The 19,115-nt window shown below is 37.0% G+C and overlaps 1 protein-coding gene across 5 annotated transcripts in view; it reads left to right on the top strand.

The window, feature by feature from the left end:
• Positions 1 to 18,555, top strand: part of ARID4A (AT-rich interaction domain 4A) — a 64,354-nt gene extending 45,799 nt beyond the window's left edge. For 3 of the 5 annotated variants that reach the window (XM_044232110.1, XM_044232109.1, XM_044232111.1), the window contains exons 18-24: positions 2,637 to 2,721; positions 3,533 to 3,734; positions 5,959 to 7,089; positions 7,804 to 7,908; positions 11,676 to 11,882; positions 12,494 to 12,640; positions 16,808 to 18,555. In XM_044232110.1, coding sequence (XP_044088045.1) covers positions 2,637 to 2,721; positions 3,533 to 3,734; positions 5,959 to 7,089; positions 7,804 to 7,908; positions 11,676 to 11,882; positions 12,494 to 12,640; positions 16,808 to 16,911 — 1,981 coding nt within the window. In that variant the 3' untranslated portion in view covers positions 16,912 to 18,555. The remainder of the gene's footprint in view (positions 1 to 2,636; positions 2,722 to 3,532; positions 3,735 to 5,958; positions 7,090 to 7,803; positions 7,909 to 11,675; positions 11,883 to 12,493; positions 12,641 to 16,807) is intronic. The other 2 variants (XM_044232113.1, XM_044232112.1) reach the window with 1 other exon arrangement.
• The last annotated feature ends 560 nt before the right edge of the window (positions 18,556 to 19,115 follow it).

Here is a 19,115-nt window from a genome sequence, read left to right as displayed (position 1 = left end):
CTGAGTTTGGAACCTGGTTGGGGGTAGGCTTTGATCTCACAACCGTGAGATCATGACCTGAGCCAAAATCAAGAGTCAGACATTGAGCGGCTGAGCCATCCAGATGCCCAGAAACTTTTGTAATTAAAAAAAAAAAAAATGGGGATGCCTGGGTGGCTCAGTTGGTTAAGATGCTGCCTTCGGCTCAGGTTATGATCCCTGAGTCCTGGGATAGGGTCCCACATCAGGCTCAGTGGGGAGCCTGCTTCTCTCTCTGCCTCTGCCTGCCTCTCTGCCTGCTTATGTTCTCCCGCTCGCTCTCTCTCTGACAAATAAATAAATAAAATCTTAAAAAAAAAAAAAATGTTGGGGCACCTGGGTGGCTCAGTGGGTTAAAGCCTCTGCCTTCAGCTCAGGTCATGGTCCCAGGGTCCTGGGATCAAGCCCCGCATTGGGCTCTCTGCTCAGCAGGGAGCTTGCGTCCTCCTCTCTCTCTCTGCCTGCCTCTATGCCTACTTGTGATCTCTATCTGTCAAATAAATAAAATCTTTAAAAAAAAAAAGTTTACTATTGAATGTTTATAGTTGACGTATAATGACATATGACATACTAGTTTTGGGCACACAACATGATTCAGCAATTCTATGCAAACTCTTTAGTCCACCTCTGAGATTGTTCTTTTGTATACATGTATTGTTGAATGGCGGGGGGTGGGGGGCATTTTGTCAGCCCTGAGTCACTGCCTTTGCAGTTGTAGCACAGGATAACCTTCATTTTTCCTCTGCTTCTGTTCAGTTCCTTGCCATCTACTCTTACTTACCCTCTATGTGAGTCTATTCTTCTGTTCTGCTTTCTAGAATGTCCCCTACCTGTCATCCTTGCGCTTATCTTTTTAATGTTTTACTATATGACTTTTCTCAGCAGTCATTTTATTATCTGCTTATATTCTCCCTAGTTGGTTATCTTCTCAACTAGCCACTCACATGGTCTGTGGTTCTTCATTGTCCTTCTGTACTCTTAAAAGCTAGTATCATTCTGGTCTGCTTATTGAAACAGAATCACCGTAGTTCTTAGAGAATCCATTGGATTTCTGCAACACGGTAGCATGTGCAGCTGTGAGGCGAGTTCTGGTCTGTAGTTGAGAAATTCTGGGATCACCCTTGGTTGGCACTCTTCATGCTGGAGTACCTACATGACATACTGTGGTGACCTGTGCTTCTTGCTTGTTTGATATGTCCTGTGGAATTTTGGAATTGGGCATTTATGCCCTCGTTAGCCCTGGACCAGACACATAAATAGCCCTCTTATTGCATTTACCAGACTATATTTGGTTTTACTGTCTTTCACATCGTACTGCAAGTTGCAGAGAGGAAGGACCTTCCTCCTCTTCTCTATTATTCTTTACATATTTCCTCATACAGTGCCTGGGATGCTGGTAGGCCCTCAGTAAATGTCCAAATGAGTGAATATTTCTAAATGAGCTTAGAATACCTGGAAAAATGAAAATAATCGGGCTAGTCCAGGAAGAGAGAGTATTCAAACCGTAGAATATTCATGGTCCTGAGTCTACCAAAATGTGGATATTGGAACTATGTCCTTACTTTGCACAGCACCATGGTACCTGGGTTAGAAAGCATGAGGATGTTTTTCATTAACACAGTGCAGTTCAAAACAAGAACTGCCTGTAGTATTTTTTTGCTTAAATGTTCAGATTTTAGATATTGATCGAGCTCTATGAATACCTATATGTTTACATAATGGAAGAACTGGTATTTAGTTCTACAAAGTTTAATTTGCCCCTGATTAGTAACTTGGACCATGTTGAAGTTTAAAAGTGATGTTAATATTTTGGAAAAAGGTATAGGCGAAATGAGTTTTCAATTTGAGCTAAACAGATAAACTTGGATAAAGGAAATGAAATATCTCTAAAAATTTTCAGAGTTTTAGGGCAGCTGGGTGCTTAGTTGGTTGGGTGACTGCCTTTGCCTCAGGTCATAATCCTGGAGTCCCAAGACTGAGTCCTGAGTTGGGCTCCCTGCTCAGCAGGAATTCTGCTTCTCCCTCTGACCTTCCCCCTTCATGCTCTCTCTCTCTCAAATAAATAAATAAATAAAATCTTGAAAAAATTTTTTTCCAGAATTTTAGAGGTGACATAGTTCAGAATAAAATTTCCCTAGAAATACTGGAGGCTATAGAGTTCTGAGAGGAAAAGAGAGTTGATGAGGATTTTATAAATAAACCTGGAACTGATCATATTACAAATGGGAATTCACCTGATTTCTCTTTGCATTATTCAGTCAATAGAGTGAGTGGCAGTGTAGCACACGCGTATTGCATTAAGCTCAGATCTGTGGGAAACAAAAATACAGTTGTGGAAAAGAAGAGCAGTTCAGTTGTGAGTCTGTGTAGAGTTTGCCCACCTAGCTCTTCCTCTGACCTTGTTTACCCTAAGACATTCTCTTGCCTTCAACGGTTGGTGGCGAGTCAACAAAGCACCCAGCACAAGCTGGCACACGTTACAAGCAAGCCAGCCCCTGTGCTCTCCACATTTCTGCCAACACTAGAACCAGACTCCTTAGTTTTCTCGCTGTTGTATTATTTGGTGCATACATTCAAATAAGGTATTGTAAAGTTTTAATTTTTTTCTTTGTTTTAAGGTATGATGAATGGGTGAAGGCTGACAGGATAATCTGGCCTTTGGATAAAGGTGGACCAAAGAAAAAACAGAAGAAAAAAGCAAAAGTATGTATATAGAGTTATATCCTTTATGATAAATGTAGGTATTATTTATATTGTACTGTTTTTTATAAATCTTGTTTTCTCATTATGATAATCCTCTTGATTCTTTTAAGGTAGTTGTGATTTTTTCTCTTATAAGAACCTAAAAGAACAAAAATATAAACACATTATCACACTTTCAGGAAAGATAAAAACCAGGGACCCCTTAGGGTATAGTCTTCAAACTCAAATGTCTGTAGGGGCTATACAGAAAAAGGGTAAAGCAGGGTTGATAGTGACAAAAAAGAGGACACTTTCCTCACCAAGGGAGGGTAGAACTTACCAGTCTCCTGTGGGATGCAGACTCAGGGTTGCCAGATTTTAGGATTTTTTTAAGTCACTGTCTTGAAAGCTAATACGAGATTTTAAAACACACTTACTGGCTAGTTGTACCCACAACTACACCCTCAATTTTCAGCCTTTCCTGTAGAGAGTCACCTAGTGTTTTGTTTGTTTAATGTGGATATCTTTCTGGTACTCAGGGAGTAGTAAGAAATGAGGCAGGGAAGGTGCTAAGTGGTTGTGTATCTCTCTAATGCATGGGCTCTGGCTTTCACAATGTAATTGCAGTGTTGCAAACTGTAGACTATCATATTCATCTAAATTACAAACTGTGTTAGAAAACAACTTGCTTTTAATGTTTCTATAAGCACAAATTAAGAGTTGATACATAAAATATGTAACCTTTCTGAATTATGGTCCTCTTTGGAGAAATAGAATGTTTATTTTTTCTAAGGCACTGGCCCTTTTCATACATTTTGTTGTTGTTACCCAGAATAAAGAGGACAGCGAAAAGGATGAAAAGAGGGATGAGGAGAGGCAGAAGTCAAAACGAGGACGACCTCCTTTAAAATCTACACTTTCATCGAACATGCCATATGGTTTGTCTAAGACTCCAAACAGTGAAGGAAAATCAGGTACCAGAAGTGCTCGCAGCAATATGCCAGACAGCTCACCTCTGTCAAATGGAATGGAAGGTGCTCGATTTTGAGGATCGTTGATTTAAAAAAATCAATAATATAAACAATAAAACTTCACTTGTATGTGAGATTCATAGAAGGTCATCTAAGTTTTTAATCTCATATAATTTACACTATATGAGACTTGAAGAAAATATTTGACTTGAAGAAATTTGACTTGAAGAAAATCTTTATTTTAATATATCATGTTTATTTAAAATTTAGTGGTTTTATTTTAATTTGGGAATACTTTTCTTACAGTATTGTAGGAATATTCTAATTTTATTTTATTTTTTAAGATTTTATTTATTTATTTGACAGAGACAGAGAAGGAATACAAGGAGGGGGAGTGGGAGAGGGAGAGGGAGAAGCAGGCTTCCTGCTGAGCAGGGAGCCCGACACGGGGCTTGATCCCAGGGCTCTGGGATCATGACCCGAGCCGAAGGAAGACACTTAACGACTGAGCCACCCAAGTGCTCAGAATATTCTATTTTAAAAGATGATGGGTTGACAAGTCATGCATCCTACTCTGTGCTGCACTTTCAGACGTGCACCAGTGTTTCTTGTAACTCATGCTGTTCACCTAGGATATTTCAACAAAGCTGAGACCAAAGTTTTCAAAAAGCACAAACTAATGCAATATAGGCATTTTATGATGAGTATAGGTGAATATATTCTATTTTGTTTTTAACTTTACCCCCACTTTTCTTCCTTTGTGTGCTTTCCCATGTAAATTAAAATGTTAAATAGTGGTCTTATATGAAATTTTCCCTCCCTTCAAGAAAAAAGGTATTCTGAACTACGAGATTGCCATTTGTCCATATAGTGTTTGTGTGTAAAATAGAGAAGGGTATGCTCATACCTCCTTACTGCCATCTGCTGCGAAGTTGTCATAATACACAAATGCTAGATACCCACAAAGTGTAAGGTGTCCTTTGATAGCATGCTCTTGTGGTGTACAAACTACAAAACTGTATACACAGTAGTCTTAGTCTTGCTCAACTCCTAGATGAAACTTCTTTTTTTAACATGAGAACAAATGGATTCTAAATTTTGAATATGATAAAATCACAAAACCTTATACCTTTTCACTTAAAAAAATACATTTAGGTTTGCCTTTTTGAACTTGTTTACAGTATGATCACCATGTGAGCAGAATTTTTATGTTTTATAGTTTCTTACAGCCTAATTTATTACTTTAAAAAATAATTTACTATAAAATAAATACATTTTATAGCTCCTTACAGACCTTATTATTTTAAAAAATTCTTTAAGTTAATGAGAATGATTTCTTTTGCAAGAAGGTAGCTTGACTAGGGGCACCTGGATGTCTCAGTTAGTTAAGTGTGTGCCTTTGGCTCAGGTCATGATCCCAGGGTCCTGGGATCCAGCCCTGTGTTGGGCTCTCTGCTCAGCAGCGAGCCTACTTCTTCCTCTGCCTGCTGCTCCCCCACTGTGCTTTCTATCTCTTTCTCTCTAATAAATAAATAAAATCTTAAAAAAAAAAAAAGTTTGCTTGCCCATACTTTTATGTCTTTTAATCAGAAGAACTTTTAAATTTTTGGGAATTCAAATTGCTCATTTTGTACATCTCCTCTTTTCAGAGTTATGTTATATAATTCTTTCTAGGGACACAAAATGCCCATCACGTTTATTAATGCAGTACCTATTAGACCTCAAGTCAAACCACTTAATGTATTAACTTAATATAATTTCAGTACTAGACCTTTGATTTTTCTTTTTCTTTTTTTTTTAATTTAACATTTATTTATTTATTTTAGAGAGTCAGTTCAGGGGTGAGGGGCAGAGGGAGAGAGAGAATCCTAAGCAGAATCCCTGCTGAGTGTTGAGCCCGATGTGGGGCTCAGTCTCATGACCCCCAGATGATGATCTGAGCCAAAACCAAGAGTGGCATGCTCAACCAACTAAGCCACTCAGGTGCCCCGGTCCTTTGATTATTCTAAGGATTAACATAGCCTAAACGTGATACTAGTGAAAAATGCAAAATAGTTCTTTTATAAAATCGAGATAGTAATATTTTCAATGTGTTGTATATTTTACATGGAGTTTAATTTGAAGTACCCGCATTTAGGGCACAAATAAATGTATGACCAGAAATTTTTACAGGGATGTACTCAGAGATACATGATTAAGAGTTTTGTTTGGGTGGTAGAATTTTTATTCTAAAGTTATGTTGGTAATTAAGATAGAAACCCTTGTAATATAAAATTTCCTTTTGCAGACTCTTGCTCATCGGATAGTGAAACAGAAGACCTTTTAGAAAAGAATTTGATGAATGAAGATCTTTCTCCTGATGGTAAAGAACTAGAAAAAAATGAAAATTTAAATGATGATAAAGTAGATGAAGAAAATCCAAAGATTGCTGCACATATATTAAAAGACAATGAAAGGACACAAATGCAGCCTTTAGAAACACTGAAGTTAGAAGTTGGAGAGAATGAACAAATAGTACAGATTTTTGGAAGTAAAGTGGAACACATAGAAGAAAAGAAAGAGGCTGAAAAATCTCCTAAGGGAAAGGGAAGACGAAGCAAGACAAAAGACCTTTCTTTAGAAATTATAAAGATTTCATCATTTAGCCAGGATGAAGCGGGAAGTGAACCTCATATAGAAACTCAGAGTCTAGAATTTTCTTCATTAGACAGTAAAAACTTCTCTTCTACTACCGAAGATGAAACTGACCAATGTGTAAAAGAAAAAAAGTTGAAACGGAAAATACTGGGACAGTCATCACCAGAGAAAAAAATACGAATTGAGAATGGAATGGAAATGACCAACAGCTTATGTCAAGAAAAGACCAGTGACTGTGTTACATCTGAGGGAATGAAAAACTTAAATATTGAGCAAAATTTTGAAATAGAAAATGAAGGAATGCCATCATTAATTGCAGAGTCAAACCAACGCATTCAAGAATTGACTAGTGAAAAATTTGACAATCCCGCTGAAGAAACTGTAAATACTCCACGGAAAGAAGAAGAGGATGCAATGCCTCTGATCGGGCCTGAGACTTTGGTTTGCCATGAAGTCGATCTGGATGATTTGGATGAGAAGGATAAGACCAGTGTTGAAGATGCAGTAGTTGAAAGCTCTGAGTCTAACTCTCTTGTTTCTATCCCACCTGCCCTTCCTCCTGTAGTACAGCATAACTTTTCAGTAGCTTCACCACTTACTCTCAGTCAAGATGAGTCTCGCAGTATAAAAAGTGAGAGTGACATAACCATTGAAGTTGATAGCATTGCTGAAGAATCCCAAGAAGGTCTCTGCGAGAGGGAATCAGCGAATGGGTTTGAAGCCAGTGTTGCCTCTGGTACCTGTAGTATAATTGTTCAAGAAAGAGAAAACAGAGAGAAGGGTAAGGACTTTCTAGGGAGAATATCAGCCTTTATGATCAGCCCCCAAATTAGTAAGTTTTAGGAGCTCTTGAGCAGTAAAGTTCCCTCCCTCCCTCTTATTCCTGCTTTCCTTTCTACCTCCCCTTCTCCTTTCCCCTGCCTTAAAAAAAAGAAAGAAAAGATAAAGTATATATAGAAATTTATGTGGAGTAGACAAATGAATAATTACAGCTGCTCTTGCCTGGCCGTGGCTCCAGAGCGGGGTACGAACTGTGGTAGTGGGAATCATGGCAGAACAGGTGTTTAGAAAGTTTCTTCCCTTCTCTGAGTTGTAGCTGAAACTATAACCAAAGGAGGCATTATGCTTCGAGAAAACTCTGATGGAGAAGTATTGCAAGCAGTAGTAATAGTTGTTGGATCGGGCTCTAAAGGAAAGGGTAGAGAGATTCATCCAGTTAGTGTGAAAGTTGGAGATAAATTCTTCTCCCAGAATATGGAGGCACAAAGTCGTTCTAGATGACAAGGATTATTTTTTATTTGGAGATGGTGACATTCTCAGAAAGCACATAGACTTAATAAATCATTATTGAAATGGCATCATGGGAAGCTGCCCATTCCACTGAGTTGTGGAATCTTTAATCATGTAAATAATTTCCATGTCTCTTTTATAATAAACTAATGGTATCCAAAATAGATATATATTTTTTTCAATTGTCTCTTCCCCCTAACTTCAGGTCAGAAAAGGCCAAGTGATGGGAATAGCGGATTATTGGCAAAAAAGCAAAAGCGTACCCCAAAGCGAACAAATGCTGTAGCCAAAAGTGAAAAGAATGGAACAGGTTGGTGCTTTCCAATGCTGGCTTTAGCACAGTGTTAATATTTTCAGCATTTTGTTGGTTCGATCATTTGTGTCAATTTAAAAATAAATTTGGTTTCAGGGCATCTGGCTGGCTTGCTTGGTAGAGTATGTGACTCTTAATCTGAGAGTTGTGAATTCAAGCCCCATGTTGGGGGTGGAATTTACTTAATTAAAAAAAATTTTTTTTTTAATGTTTGGTTTATTATGTTCTGCAAATAGCAGTTTTTCCACTGGTTTTTAATCTGAAGGGGCTTGTCAGTTTTATTTGGAGCTGGGATAGCTGATTCTTTTTTTATGCTCATTTCATTTGTATTTCTTATGTAAAGTGGTTTACTATTGATGAACGTATTTGAGAATCTTGAATAATAGGAAAGTAATATTTGTTCTAGTGGTAAAAGCAGATTAAGTTCATATTTCTGAATGGAATGGTTTACTTGAATCTAGAAAATTTCTAAATAGTATCATGGTATTTTTAAAACAAGAAGATAGTAAGATTCTTACATAAACAAGAAAGTAAATCAGTATGAATAGCATACATGAGAAAGACTTTTGTGTGGAATAAAACTAAGTTGTGGAATATAGCAGAAATAAACATGGTTGATTTTGACAAAGTCTTATCTCCAAAACATGCCTTCATACAAGGCTGAAAGGAAAATTCTAGGTTACAGTAGATATATTTCCTATGGAGGGAGCATATAGTTTATATAAGATAAAAGGTTATTTCAAAGGAAAACTTTTGAACCATATTTGAAGTTCTTAGAGCCACATGTGGCTAGTGGCTGGACAATACAGATACAGAGTTCAGAAGAGGAGTGATGGGAAATGAGAATGGAGAGTCAGCAGGAATTAGACTTAATAACGTCATAGTGCCTGGCAGATAGGTTTGTTAGACGATCAAAGTGAACACCACCAGTAATGGGACTAATGGGAATCACGTACTACCTGACAGGATGAAACAGAAACACAGGAGCACATTGTGACACTTCTGCCAAAGAGGCATACCCTGAGTATCATCAGGAACCACCAATAAATTCCAATAGAAGGGTCTTCTATAAAATAACTGATCTGTAATTTAAGAAGTTGCAAAGGTCATGAAAGTCAAGGAAAGAGGAACTGTTGCAGAGTTAAAGGAGGCTTATGAGACATGACAATTAAAAGCAGCATATGATTCTCGCCCAGACCCCATTGCTACAAAAGACATGATTGGGTCAAGTAGAGAAGCTTGTATAGGATCTGAGAATTAGGTGATAATACGTTTGTGTTCATTTCCTGATTTTGATTGTTGTATTATGGTTCTCTAAGTGTGTGGTGGTTCTAAAAATGTACCTACAAATCTGTTGATATCTCCCCTTCAAGAGACAAAGCTTAATTCCCTTGAGTGTGGGCTAAATGAAGTGGTAGAATATGACTTCAGAGACTAGGTCGTAAAAGGCACCGCAGATTCCTCCTTGCTCTCCCTTGGATCACTTGGTCTGAGGAAAGTTAGTTGCCAAGTCCTGAGGACACAGTAGTCTATGGGTAGGTCCACATGGTGAACTGAGCACATTCTGCCAACAGCAAGCAAGGAGCTGAGGCCTCCTGCCAAAAGCCACATGAGTGAAACATCTTGGAAACATAGTCTTCAGCTGCAGTGAAGTCTTCAGAGACCACAGCTTCAGCTAAAGGCTTGACTGCAACATTGCAGGATTCTCTGAGCCAAACTATACACCCAGGCTTCTCCCAGATCCCAGATATTGTGAGGTATCTGGTATATCCAGATATCCCAGAGATAACCATTTGTAGTTTTAAACTGTTAAGTTTGGGGCCAGTATGCAGATAACTAATACGAGAAGAAATGTTCTTATTTGTAAGAAAGAAGCACTGAAGTACTCAAGTATGGCTGAGTAACTTAACCTTCAAATGGGTCAGAAAAACATTTTTTGGTAACTGATCTTACAAGTATTTCGTAAGTTTAAGGATTGTCTAAAATGTTTAAAAGATTAAAAAGAAAGGAGATCATCAGTTTTACTTTTGGGACTTCATATTTGTTAAGAAGAAATGAATTTAAGAGATGGAATCATTGGGACTCAGTTATTATTAATTACATATGAGGGACCTGCTGATGACCATATGGAATACAGGAGAAGCAGCAGGTTGTTGGAAAAGTAATTTAGAAAATGTTGAATTAGGGGTACCCAGTATTAGGGAAGTAGGGGTCTAGAGCTTAGAAGAGTCTGTTTTTAGAAGATGGTTATGTGAAGGATTGCAAGATGATGAAATTGCCATGGGAGAGTTGTAACATGAAAAGAAAAAGAACCAAAAATATAATTCAGTGGGCTGTCTTTATATGGGCATTGATCAGAGACAAATGCAAGTCACTAAACGCTAGTGGGTTTGAATGAGAAAGAAGTTTTGAATTCTATAGGATATGCAATATGATTAAAATACATTCAATGAATTTGGTGAATTATAAATGTTGGGACTCTAACAAGAGCATGGGAATATGATTAGAAGATGTGGAAATCAGGATAACAAAGAATTTCTTTCAAGAAATTCAACTTTAAAGAGAAGGAAAGAGGTGCCAGCTAAAAGGGGAAGTTCTCCTTCTGTTCCCTCCCTCTCTCAGGGCCGGAAGGATGTAAGCATGTTGGTAGACTGGGAAAAGAAGCTGAAGATAAAAGAAGAGGGATAGTTGATGTTGGGCTATTTTAGAGGAGCTGTGAGTGGATGGTTTTAAGAGTACAGCTGAAGAGATTAGTCTTCAAAAGCATTCTCCTCTTTCTGAGCCTCCCCAAAAGTTAATAAAGACAGATGCAGGTAGAGGAGAGGCTGGGAAATTGAATACGTAACATTAAACTTTGCTTTTTCAGTAGAAGGCAAGGTTGGCTTTTGAGAGTAGGGAGGAAGTTGGGTATGAGAGATTGGGGAAAAAAAAAAAAAGTAAAACTGAGAGAATTCTAATTTGTTAAGAAGTGAAAAGCAAAAGCATATCTAAGTACAAATCTGGTGAGGAGGGACAGTTGCAAATGGTTAACTGATCACATTTCATTATATGCATGTTAAAGGAAGTGTATACATCAAGTATTTTTTGTGCTTTTTCATTTATGCAGTTTGGGTAGCTTTATGTCTTGTTTTAAACATAAATGGGACAATACTGTAAATATTATAACTTTGCTTTTTTATTTATATATTGGATATTTTGCCATTTTTGTTCTTATAAACTTTAGCTCATTCTTTTTAACTTCGAAGTATTCAGTAGTATACTTGACCTTTGAACAACAGGGGTTTAAATTGTGCAGATACACTTACACAGATTTTTTAGAGTTCTGTTAATGTATTTCCTGTTCCTTATGATTTTCTAACATTTTCTTTCTGTAGCTTACTTTATTGTTAGAATATACTGTATAATGTTGTATATAATTTATACACTCAGTGCTAATCAATTTATGGTATCAGTAAGGCTTCCGATCAGCAGTAGGCTATTAGCAATTAAGTTTTTGGGGAGTCAGAAGTAAATGCAGATTTTTGAGTGCATGCAGGGTCAGTGCCCCTAACCCCAATGTTGTTCAAAAATCAAGTGTATATAATTTTTAACCTTTTTCCCATTGGTTGGCATTTAGATTTCCATTTCTTTAGTTTAAGAAATTTGTGCATTTGTACACTTATTTCTGTAGGATACAGACCCAGTATAATTGCTGGGTCTGCTGCATTTTGATATTTGATATTTTTTTCATTTATAATCTCTGAATCCATTTTTTCTTATTCTAGGACAAAGTAGTGATAGTGAAGATCTTCCTGTCCTGGACAATTCAAGTAAATGTACACCAGTAAAGCATCTTAGTGTGTCAAAGCCACAGAAGCTTGCACGATCTCCTGCAAGAATTTCCCCTCACATCAAAGATGGAGAAAAGGATAAACACAGGGAAAAACACCCGAATTCATCCCCTAGAACATATAAATGGAGCTTTCAACTCAGTAAGAAGCTTTAGAAAACCTGAATGTATTTTGTAAAAGTGATATTTACCTTAAAATGTCAAAATAACAAACAGTGGCTACCAGATCCATTTATGTAGGTTTCCAAATATTGTTTTATCAGTAATCACCACTTATCGTCTTAAACATAAATCAATGCCTTTTCATAATAATCTGATAAATATTAGAGAAAGATCTCCAGTAACGAAATAAGATGTGTGTTTGTATAATCAATGAAACTGAAATACCCTATTATTGACAACTGAAAATAACCAATGAATGAAAAAATAATTGATACAAAGAAACTACTTGGATGAATAACTACAATTACAGATCAGGGTTGCTGTGTGTTGATGTTTTCTTGTGTTTATCTGATTATTTAAGTAATACATCATTAAGTAATACATATTTGGTATAGAAAATTTGGGATTTATAGAGAAACCTTATTCATGAATTTAATTACTTTCATCCCTGCTTACAGAGCCTTATTTAGTTAATATGGAAAGTTTTAATAAACTAAAGCTTTTGATGATTTAGAAGTTTTGATAGAACTGCCATCTTCTTTCTTCAGATAATTATTTTAAAATCCAAATTAACCTTTTTTCTCCTTTTAGATGAATTAGATAATATGAACAGTACAGAGCGAATCTCTTTTCTCCAAGAAAAATTACAAGAAATCAGAAAATATTACATGTCTTTGAAATCTGAAGTTGCAACCATAGACAGGAGGAGGAAAAGATTAAAAAAGAAAGACAGAGAAGGTAATTTGATTAGAGTTTTTCTTCCCTTGTTTTTCAAATATATGCTGTCATTTTAGAAGATTTACCTTAGTTACTCTTTGGATATAGTACACATTTATTAATTGTTGTTTTTAGATCCTAGTTCTATCGTCTTTGTGATATTATTGAAATGAGTGTGTCAACAGCTGAATTAATCAGGATGAGACTATTGAAAAGGACTGTGAACTATTTTACAAAATGTGTGATTTTATTAAATGTGGTGGGTTCCCAAGAAGAGTTAGTTACTCCCTCTGAAATTCACTCTTTTATTGGCTACCTCTTACTAGTTACTATATTTGTTATTATGAGGTTCACCAAAATTAGTGGGCATGTGGGTTATCCTCAAAGAGATGATCTTTTTACGATCATAAATTATTTCCTAAGGAAGGAAATCAACAGAAGTTGAAATTGTTCAGCTCAACATTAATGTGTTCACACTATATGCCAGTTTCTCTTCGAGGTGGTGAAAGCACAGAGATGAATGAGATACAGACTTTGATTTCAAAGATCTTAACTTCTAGCAGAAAGGGTGTGTGATGAGGGCATCGAGAGTGAAATCACCAAGTACGGGAGTTGGTGAAAGGAGCGATCACTTTGGATTAATCATGGAGAGAGAGTAGTGTCTGACTTAGACCTTAAAACTCTGTAGGACTGACTTATTACACATAGATAGGTTCACACACATCTACCCCATCTGCAAGCCCCACTAAAAGAGCAGTAAAAAAAATGAAAAGCCCTGTACTCACAAAAACAAGATAATGGGATAGCGGACCACAGCAGACCTAGAAATGTCAACAGTTTCTCTCTTGGAAGATGAAAAGCAGATGGACTGCTAAAACCTAAGCTTGTTTATCCTTGCAGTGGGGCAAAATAAAGAGCAATCCAGTCCATACCACATCACTCCAGCTCTGCAAGCAGGGATATAGGTGAGGCTAAAAATGGAGATTGGTTGAAAATGGAAGGAGAAATTGCATCCTTTTGTCCCATCCTGTTATCCAAACTACCTTCTGCAGCTCTAGCAGAAAACAGAAAATTAACTGATTGTGTAGACAATCAGTAGCTGTAACTGTAGACTCAGGGACACCAGCCATAGCTGAAGGTGAGAGTGCAAAAGCAGAAATAATAAGCCTGAGCAAAAGTCTACAGTAGTGAATGATGAAACACCTGTCCCTTTTCCAATGGAAACTCTTAACTCTTGGCTTCCTGAAATCTGGCAACTAAGTTTATGTTCATTCTTCGGAAGAGACTGAAGGATTCTTCTGGAGAAGCTGGTCAACCCAAGAGGAACTAACAAAGAGACCAAATTTAGAGGTTCCTAAACCAAAAAGCAACATCCTTGCCAATCACTACATATGCACTGCCCATCACTGAAAAGCTCCGCATACTCACACACAGCTTCCGGTTAGCTTTTAATGCCCCTCTCTTAAATATGGGAGCCCCAAGACCAGATGAGAAAGCTTCTACATAAAGGTAGGATCTGAGCCGAAGGCACACGACTGACTGAGCCTCTCAGGCGCCCCCCCAAATATTATACTATTAATACAATTCAGAGACCAAGAAGGATCTCTCTAAATATGACAGCAGGCATTTAAAAAAATGCAATAGAAGAGATAGATAACAAAGCTAAAGAAATCGCAGTACATGGTCAAAAAGACAATAGGAGAAAAGAACTAAGAGAAGTATAGGATCTGGTCAAGAGATCCAACTTTTTTTTTTTTTTAAGATTTTATTTATTTATTTGACAGACAGAGATCACAAGTAGGCAGAGAGAGAGAGGAGGAAGCAGGCTCCCTGCTGAACAGAGAGCCCGATGCGGGGCTCGATCCCAGGACTCATGACCTGAGCTGAAGGCAGAGGCTTTAACCCACTGAGCCACCCAGGCACCCCAAGAGATCCAACTTCTGAATCACAGGCTTTCTAGAAAAAGAGTACTGAACAAACACAGGAGGAAGCTGTCATCAGAGAAGTATTAAAAGAAGAACTTTCAGAAACAAAGGATATGAATTAGAAGATGAAAGGACTCAACTGTAACATCTATAAAGAATGGGGGGAGAAAAATCACACCCAAAGCACTGTGAAATTTCAGAACCCCTTGGTTTACCATATAAAGGTATACCTAAAAAATGGGTCTTAGAACAGCATCAGGTTTCTCAGTGCACTAGAATTTAGAAGCCAAACTAGAAACTAGAAAGCTAAGAAGACAACATAGAATCCAGGAAACAAGGAATCCCACTTAGGAAAACAGTAAAGAAAAGTGATGAAAAGATAGGTGATGAAAGCGATAGGGTGACCACTGCCTAGAGAGCCAACTCTTCCAAGAGGAGGATGGATAGGAGGTGAGGGATCCAGGTTCTGTCTCTTAAAAAAAAAAAAAAAATGTATGTGATAGGGTTGCTGAAATTAAGAGTTGTCTGCCTGTGGCAGAGAGTTTGGGAGCTAATTTCTGATAAAATTACCTGTATCATATGTGATCTTGAATCACTCTGTCCAAGTCCAGGAGTGTTAATTCCTAGAAATAAGACAGAGCAAATGGAAGATTAGGCTTTCCATGTTTGTCCTTTTCTTTAACAACTGTAAATAGCAAGAAGCAGTCTTTTTTTTTTTTTTTTTTTTTTTTTTGTGGACAGAGAGAGATCACAAGTAGGCAGACAGGCAGGCAGAGAGGGAGAGGAGGAAGCAGGCTCCCTGCTGAGCAGAGAGCCTGATGCAGGACTTGATCCCAGGACCCTGAGATCATGACCTGAGCCGAAGGCAGCAGCTTAACCCACTGAGCCACCCAAGCGCCCAGCAAGAAGATGTCTTTACAGAAGGGTGGCTCAGTTGGTTAAGCAGCTGCCTTCGGCTCGGGTCATGATCCCAGCGTCTTGGGATCGAGTCCCGCATCGGGCTCCTTGTTCGGCAGGGAGCCTGCTTCTCCCTCTGCCTCTGCCTGCCTCTCTGTCTGCCTGTGCTCTCTCTCTCTAACAAATAAATAAATAAAATCTAAAAAAAAAAAAAAAAGAAGAAGAAGAGCAAATGAGCAAGTTGAAATTTCTTCAGAGCATCCTGAACTGCTTTAAGTTTCCTAAAGTTGATAAGAGTTTCAGACAACTAGAAAGATTCTTTTATTACAGTCTTCCCGTTTTTTTTTTTTCTTAATTTTTTGTAGTGCAAAGTGAGTTATTAAAGTGAGATCCTGAGTGATTTCTGGAATATTAGAATTCGTGGTAATGAGTTACATGTCACATTGATAGTACATGTACACACTGAGAGAGACATAATTAAAAATTTAAATAGGAACAAGTATGCAAAGTTTGGCAGGAGATGGGAGCTTTACAAAGAAAAAAAAAACACCCCAAAAAAGGCTAATTACCAGATGCATAGAGTAGTGATCCTTAATCTGTGTTATGTCCTCCTGGAGATTTCTGTTAAAGTCATATGAGGACTTTTTTCCTGTTGTTTGTTTTTGTTTTTGTTTTTGTTTTTGTTTTTGTTTTTAAGATTTTATTTTTTTTTACATAATCTCTACACTTATTATGGGGCTTGAACTCACAACCCCGATATCAAGAGTTGCACACCCTCCTCTTGACTGAGCCAGGCCAGTGCCCTGTGAGGACATTTTTCCAATCACACACTCAGACTTCCATCCTGATCCTGACACCATCAGGATTCTGAAACCTGACCTGGATAAGTGTTATTGCTTATGGGATGCTGTGTGCATTAGGTCTGCTGGGCAGGGTGAGGGTAGGAGGCCAGTGGTTAGCTGCTTAGAGGAGATTGTCTGGGATGAGTGAATTCTCTTATGGTCGGAGAGCCCGGAGACAAAGGAGGAACTTGCTACAGTGAGAATTTAACCCTGGTTGACCTTGTTTCGGTTTTGAGGCAAGGTGAGTTCCTTCCAGCTGTCTTTCAAGTTAGGGTTTAAGAGTTTATTATCTCTTTTATCTTTACATTTTAAGATGCCTTTTTTGGACTGAGTTATTTGACCAGAGAGTGATTCCACTCACTTGTCCCAAACAGTTTTTGCTGACAGTTTGTTATTCCAAATGTTGGCACCATTTAAGAGGGCTTTAATTGAAATGAATGCTACGAAATTTACTTCTGACTTGCAGCGGCTGGGTATCTTTATGTGATAGTCTAAGAGGTCTGATGTAGTTATTTTGATTCCAGTGTCTCATGCAGGAGCCTCCATGTCATCGGCTTCGTCAGACACTGGAATGAGCCCCTCATCCTCATCTCCCCCACAAAATGTACTGGCTGTAGAATGCAGGTGATGAACGTTTTCTCTGCCTTCCCAGCAGTTTGCTGCCATGGACATAAATCCCAAAATCCAGAAATACAACCACAGAAAGCACTCAACTGGTTTGACATTGCTAAGTATATCCTGTATACCTTTCTAGGCTGGATTGTATCTATTCCCTCTTTTTTCTTTTTTTCTGTTGCAAAAAATAAGCTGATTAATAATTGAAGGTTAGGCAGCCTGCCATATTTGTCATAATTTTTCCTCTTTAACTTTTTTTTCATTTTTCGTGAAGATAGAAAAAGGGCACTTAGCAAATTCAATTTGTATAATAAAGCTTTCAAATGTTACAGAAATCATAGACAAGCAAGTGCACATGATAAACATCAAAATATTATCCAGCTGAGTAGTGACTGCTGCACTTTCACTGAGATGTATTTGAACACTTGGTGAGTAGGGGGTTTATGTTGTTTTTTTTTTTTTTTTTACTCGTTTTTTTATTTTTGTGGAAGCACTTGCTATTTAGAACTGCCAAAGTATATGTTCAGCAGTGTGCCCAGGTTTAAAGGTGTAAATGGGACAAAATAAATTGTGAAAGGAAGTGTAGTTGACTGAAAACTACAGTTGTAATAAGTCTTCCACTTTTTATAGGATTTTTGAGCACACAATTATGCAAATATTTTAATGTTTATTAATGTTTACAGTGGAATTGTGAATAAGTTTTCAGTGGACTATCTTATCCCTTGACAAAAATATTTTGTCTTTTTTCTATGTAATTTCAGAGTTTTTATTTTGTTACAAAAAGACAAAAATGAAATATATAACAACAATGAAGTTATTTAACAAGATTTCTAAAGCTGAAAATTTTGTGTAAAATAAGGTATTATCTTGCAACTTGTTAAATATATTTATTCAGACATTGGATGTTGTATTTTTATGTATTTTTTAAAATATTAATAAAATTGAAAAAAAGAAAATTCTAGGTTAATTCACTCTTTGGATGACAATAGCTCTCAGCTGTCCCTTTTACAGGAGGTTGCATCCAGTAGCTTTGCCTGTATTGAAGGGAGTCTGTCTCATTCCTTCAAACAGTATAGAACTATAAATGGGCATCTGGATCATTAAAGTATGTCCTCGTTTAGAAACTTTGGCAGTCCTAGTGTTTAAACTGTTTTGAGGATCAAATTTTTGGTTGCCCTTAAGATACTTTGTCATAGTTTTTATGTTTGCTATACTGCCGAATAAATTTCTATCTCCCAAAGTTGAGATGCAACAACTAAGTAAAGCAACTATGTATGCTTTGTCTGTGAATTGTTCCACAGACTGATACATTTTGTAAATAATTCCAAAATCATGTATTTAAAGCATTTTTGCCATATACATTATGTAAAAAGGTGATTTTTTAAAATCAGTTTTTAAATTCATGTTTGTACATTGAAAGGGGTTTTTTTTAAACCTCCTTTTCTGTGTTTAATATGCTGTAGAGTAATAACCTAGATGCTCTAGACTGTATATCAGGATCTGATTTACAAGAACAAAGTCAGAGCCAAACACTAGTGATGGCATAGCATTACCGAAATCATTGTTTCTTAATTTCATTTTACCACATTGTGAACTTGTGATTCAGATTCCTTCCATTTTCGCAGAGAATTAAAAAGAAAAAAGTACTCTTGTAAAATGCACTTTTTTGTCTTTTCTTTGCAAAGCAGAAGTATTTCAATGTAAAATAAAAATGGAGCTCAGTGGGCAGTATTAATAAAGGCCATGTTTTAAACATAGGCTTTATATTTTTAGTTTTCATTTAAGTGATTGTTTTTTTTCCCAAGTGCCAGTAATTGAACAGTTGGAAAATCAGACTTTGCAAAACAGAGCATATTCGATATATTCATCAGTCTTTACAATAAAATATTTCTAGCACTTAATTATAAAAGTGAAAAATGTCATGTCATTCAAATCCAGTTGGAACTAGGAGGCAACCACAGATTCATACGTTAGAGATTTTAATGATTTCCTTCAGAAGCATTTCAGTAAATGAGAGAACTAGTTATCAGCTTGAATACTATCCCTTCTAATCAGTATAAATCTGGTAATGAAGTATTGGGGCCTTGCTCCAGAGAACAAAATTATATATTTATTCAATGGGTATGTGGACACTGTTAGAATCCTTTTATTTTGGAGCTGGAGAGGATTATGAAATAAGTGCATACTAAGTATTAAATTCAGATATTAGGCATATTT

This window comes from Neovison vison, chromosome 13 (assembly GCF_020171115.1).
Source record: "Neovison vison isolate M4711 chromosome 13, ASM_NN_V1, whole genome shotgun sequence".
Taxonomy (NCBI): Eukaryota; Metazoa; Chordata; class Mammalia; order Carnivora; family Mustelidae; genus Neogale; species Neogale vison.
This window is presented reverse-complemented; position numbering and strand designations above follow the sequence as displayed.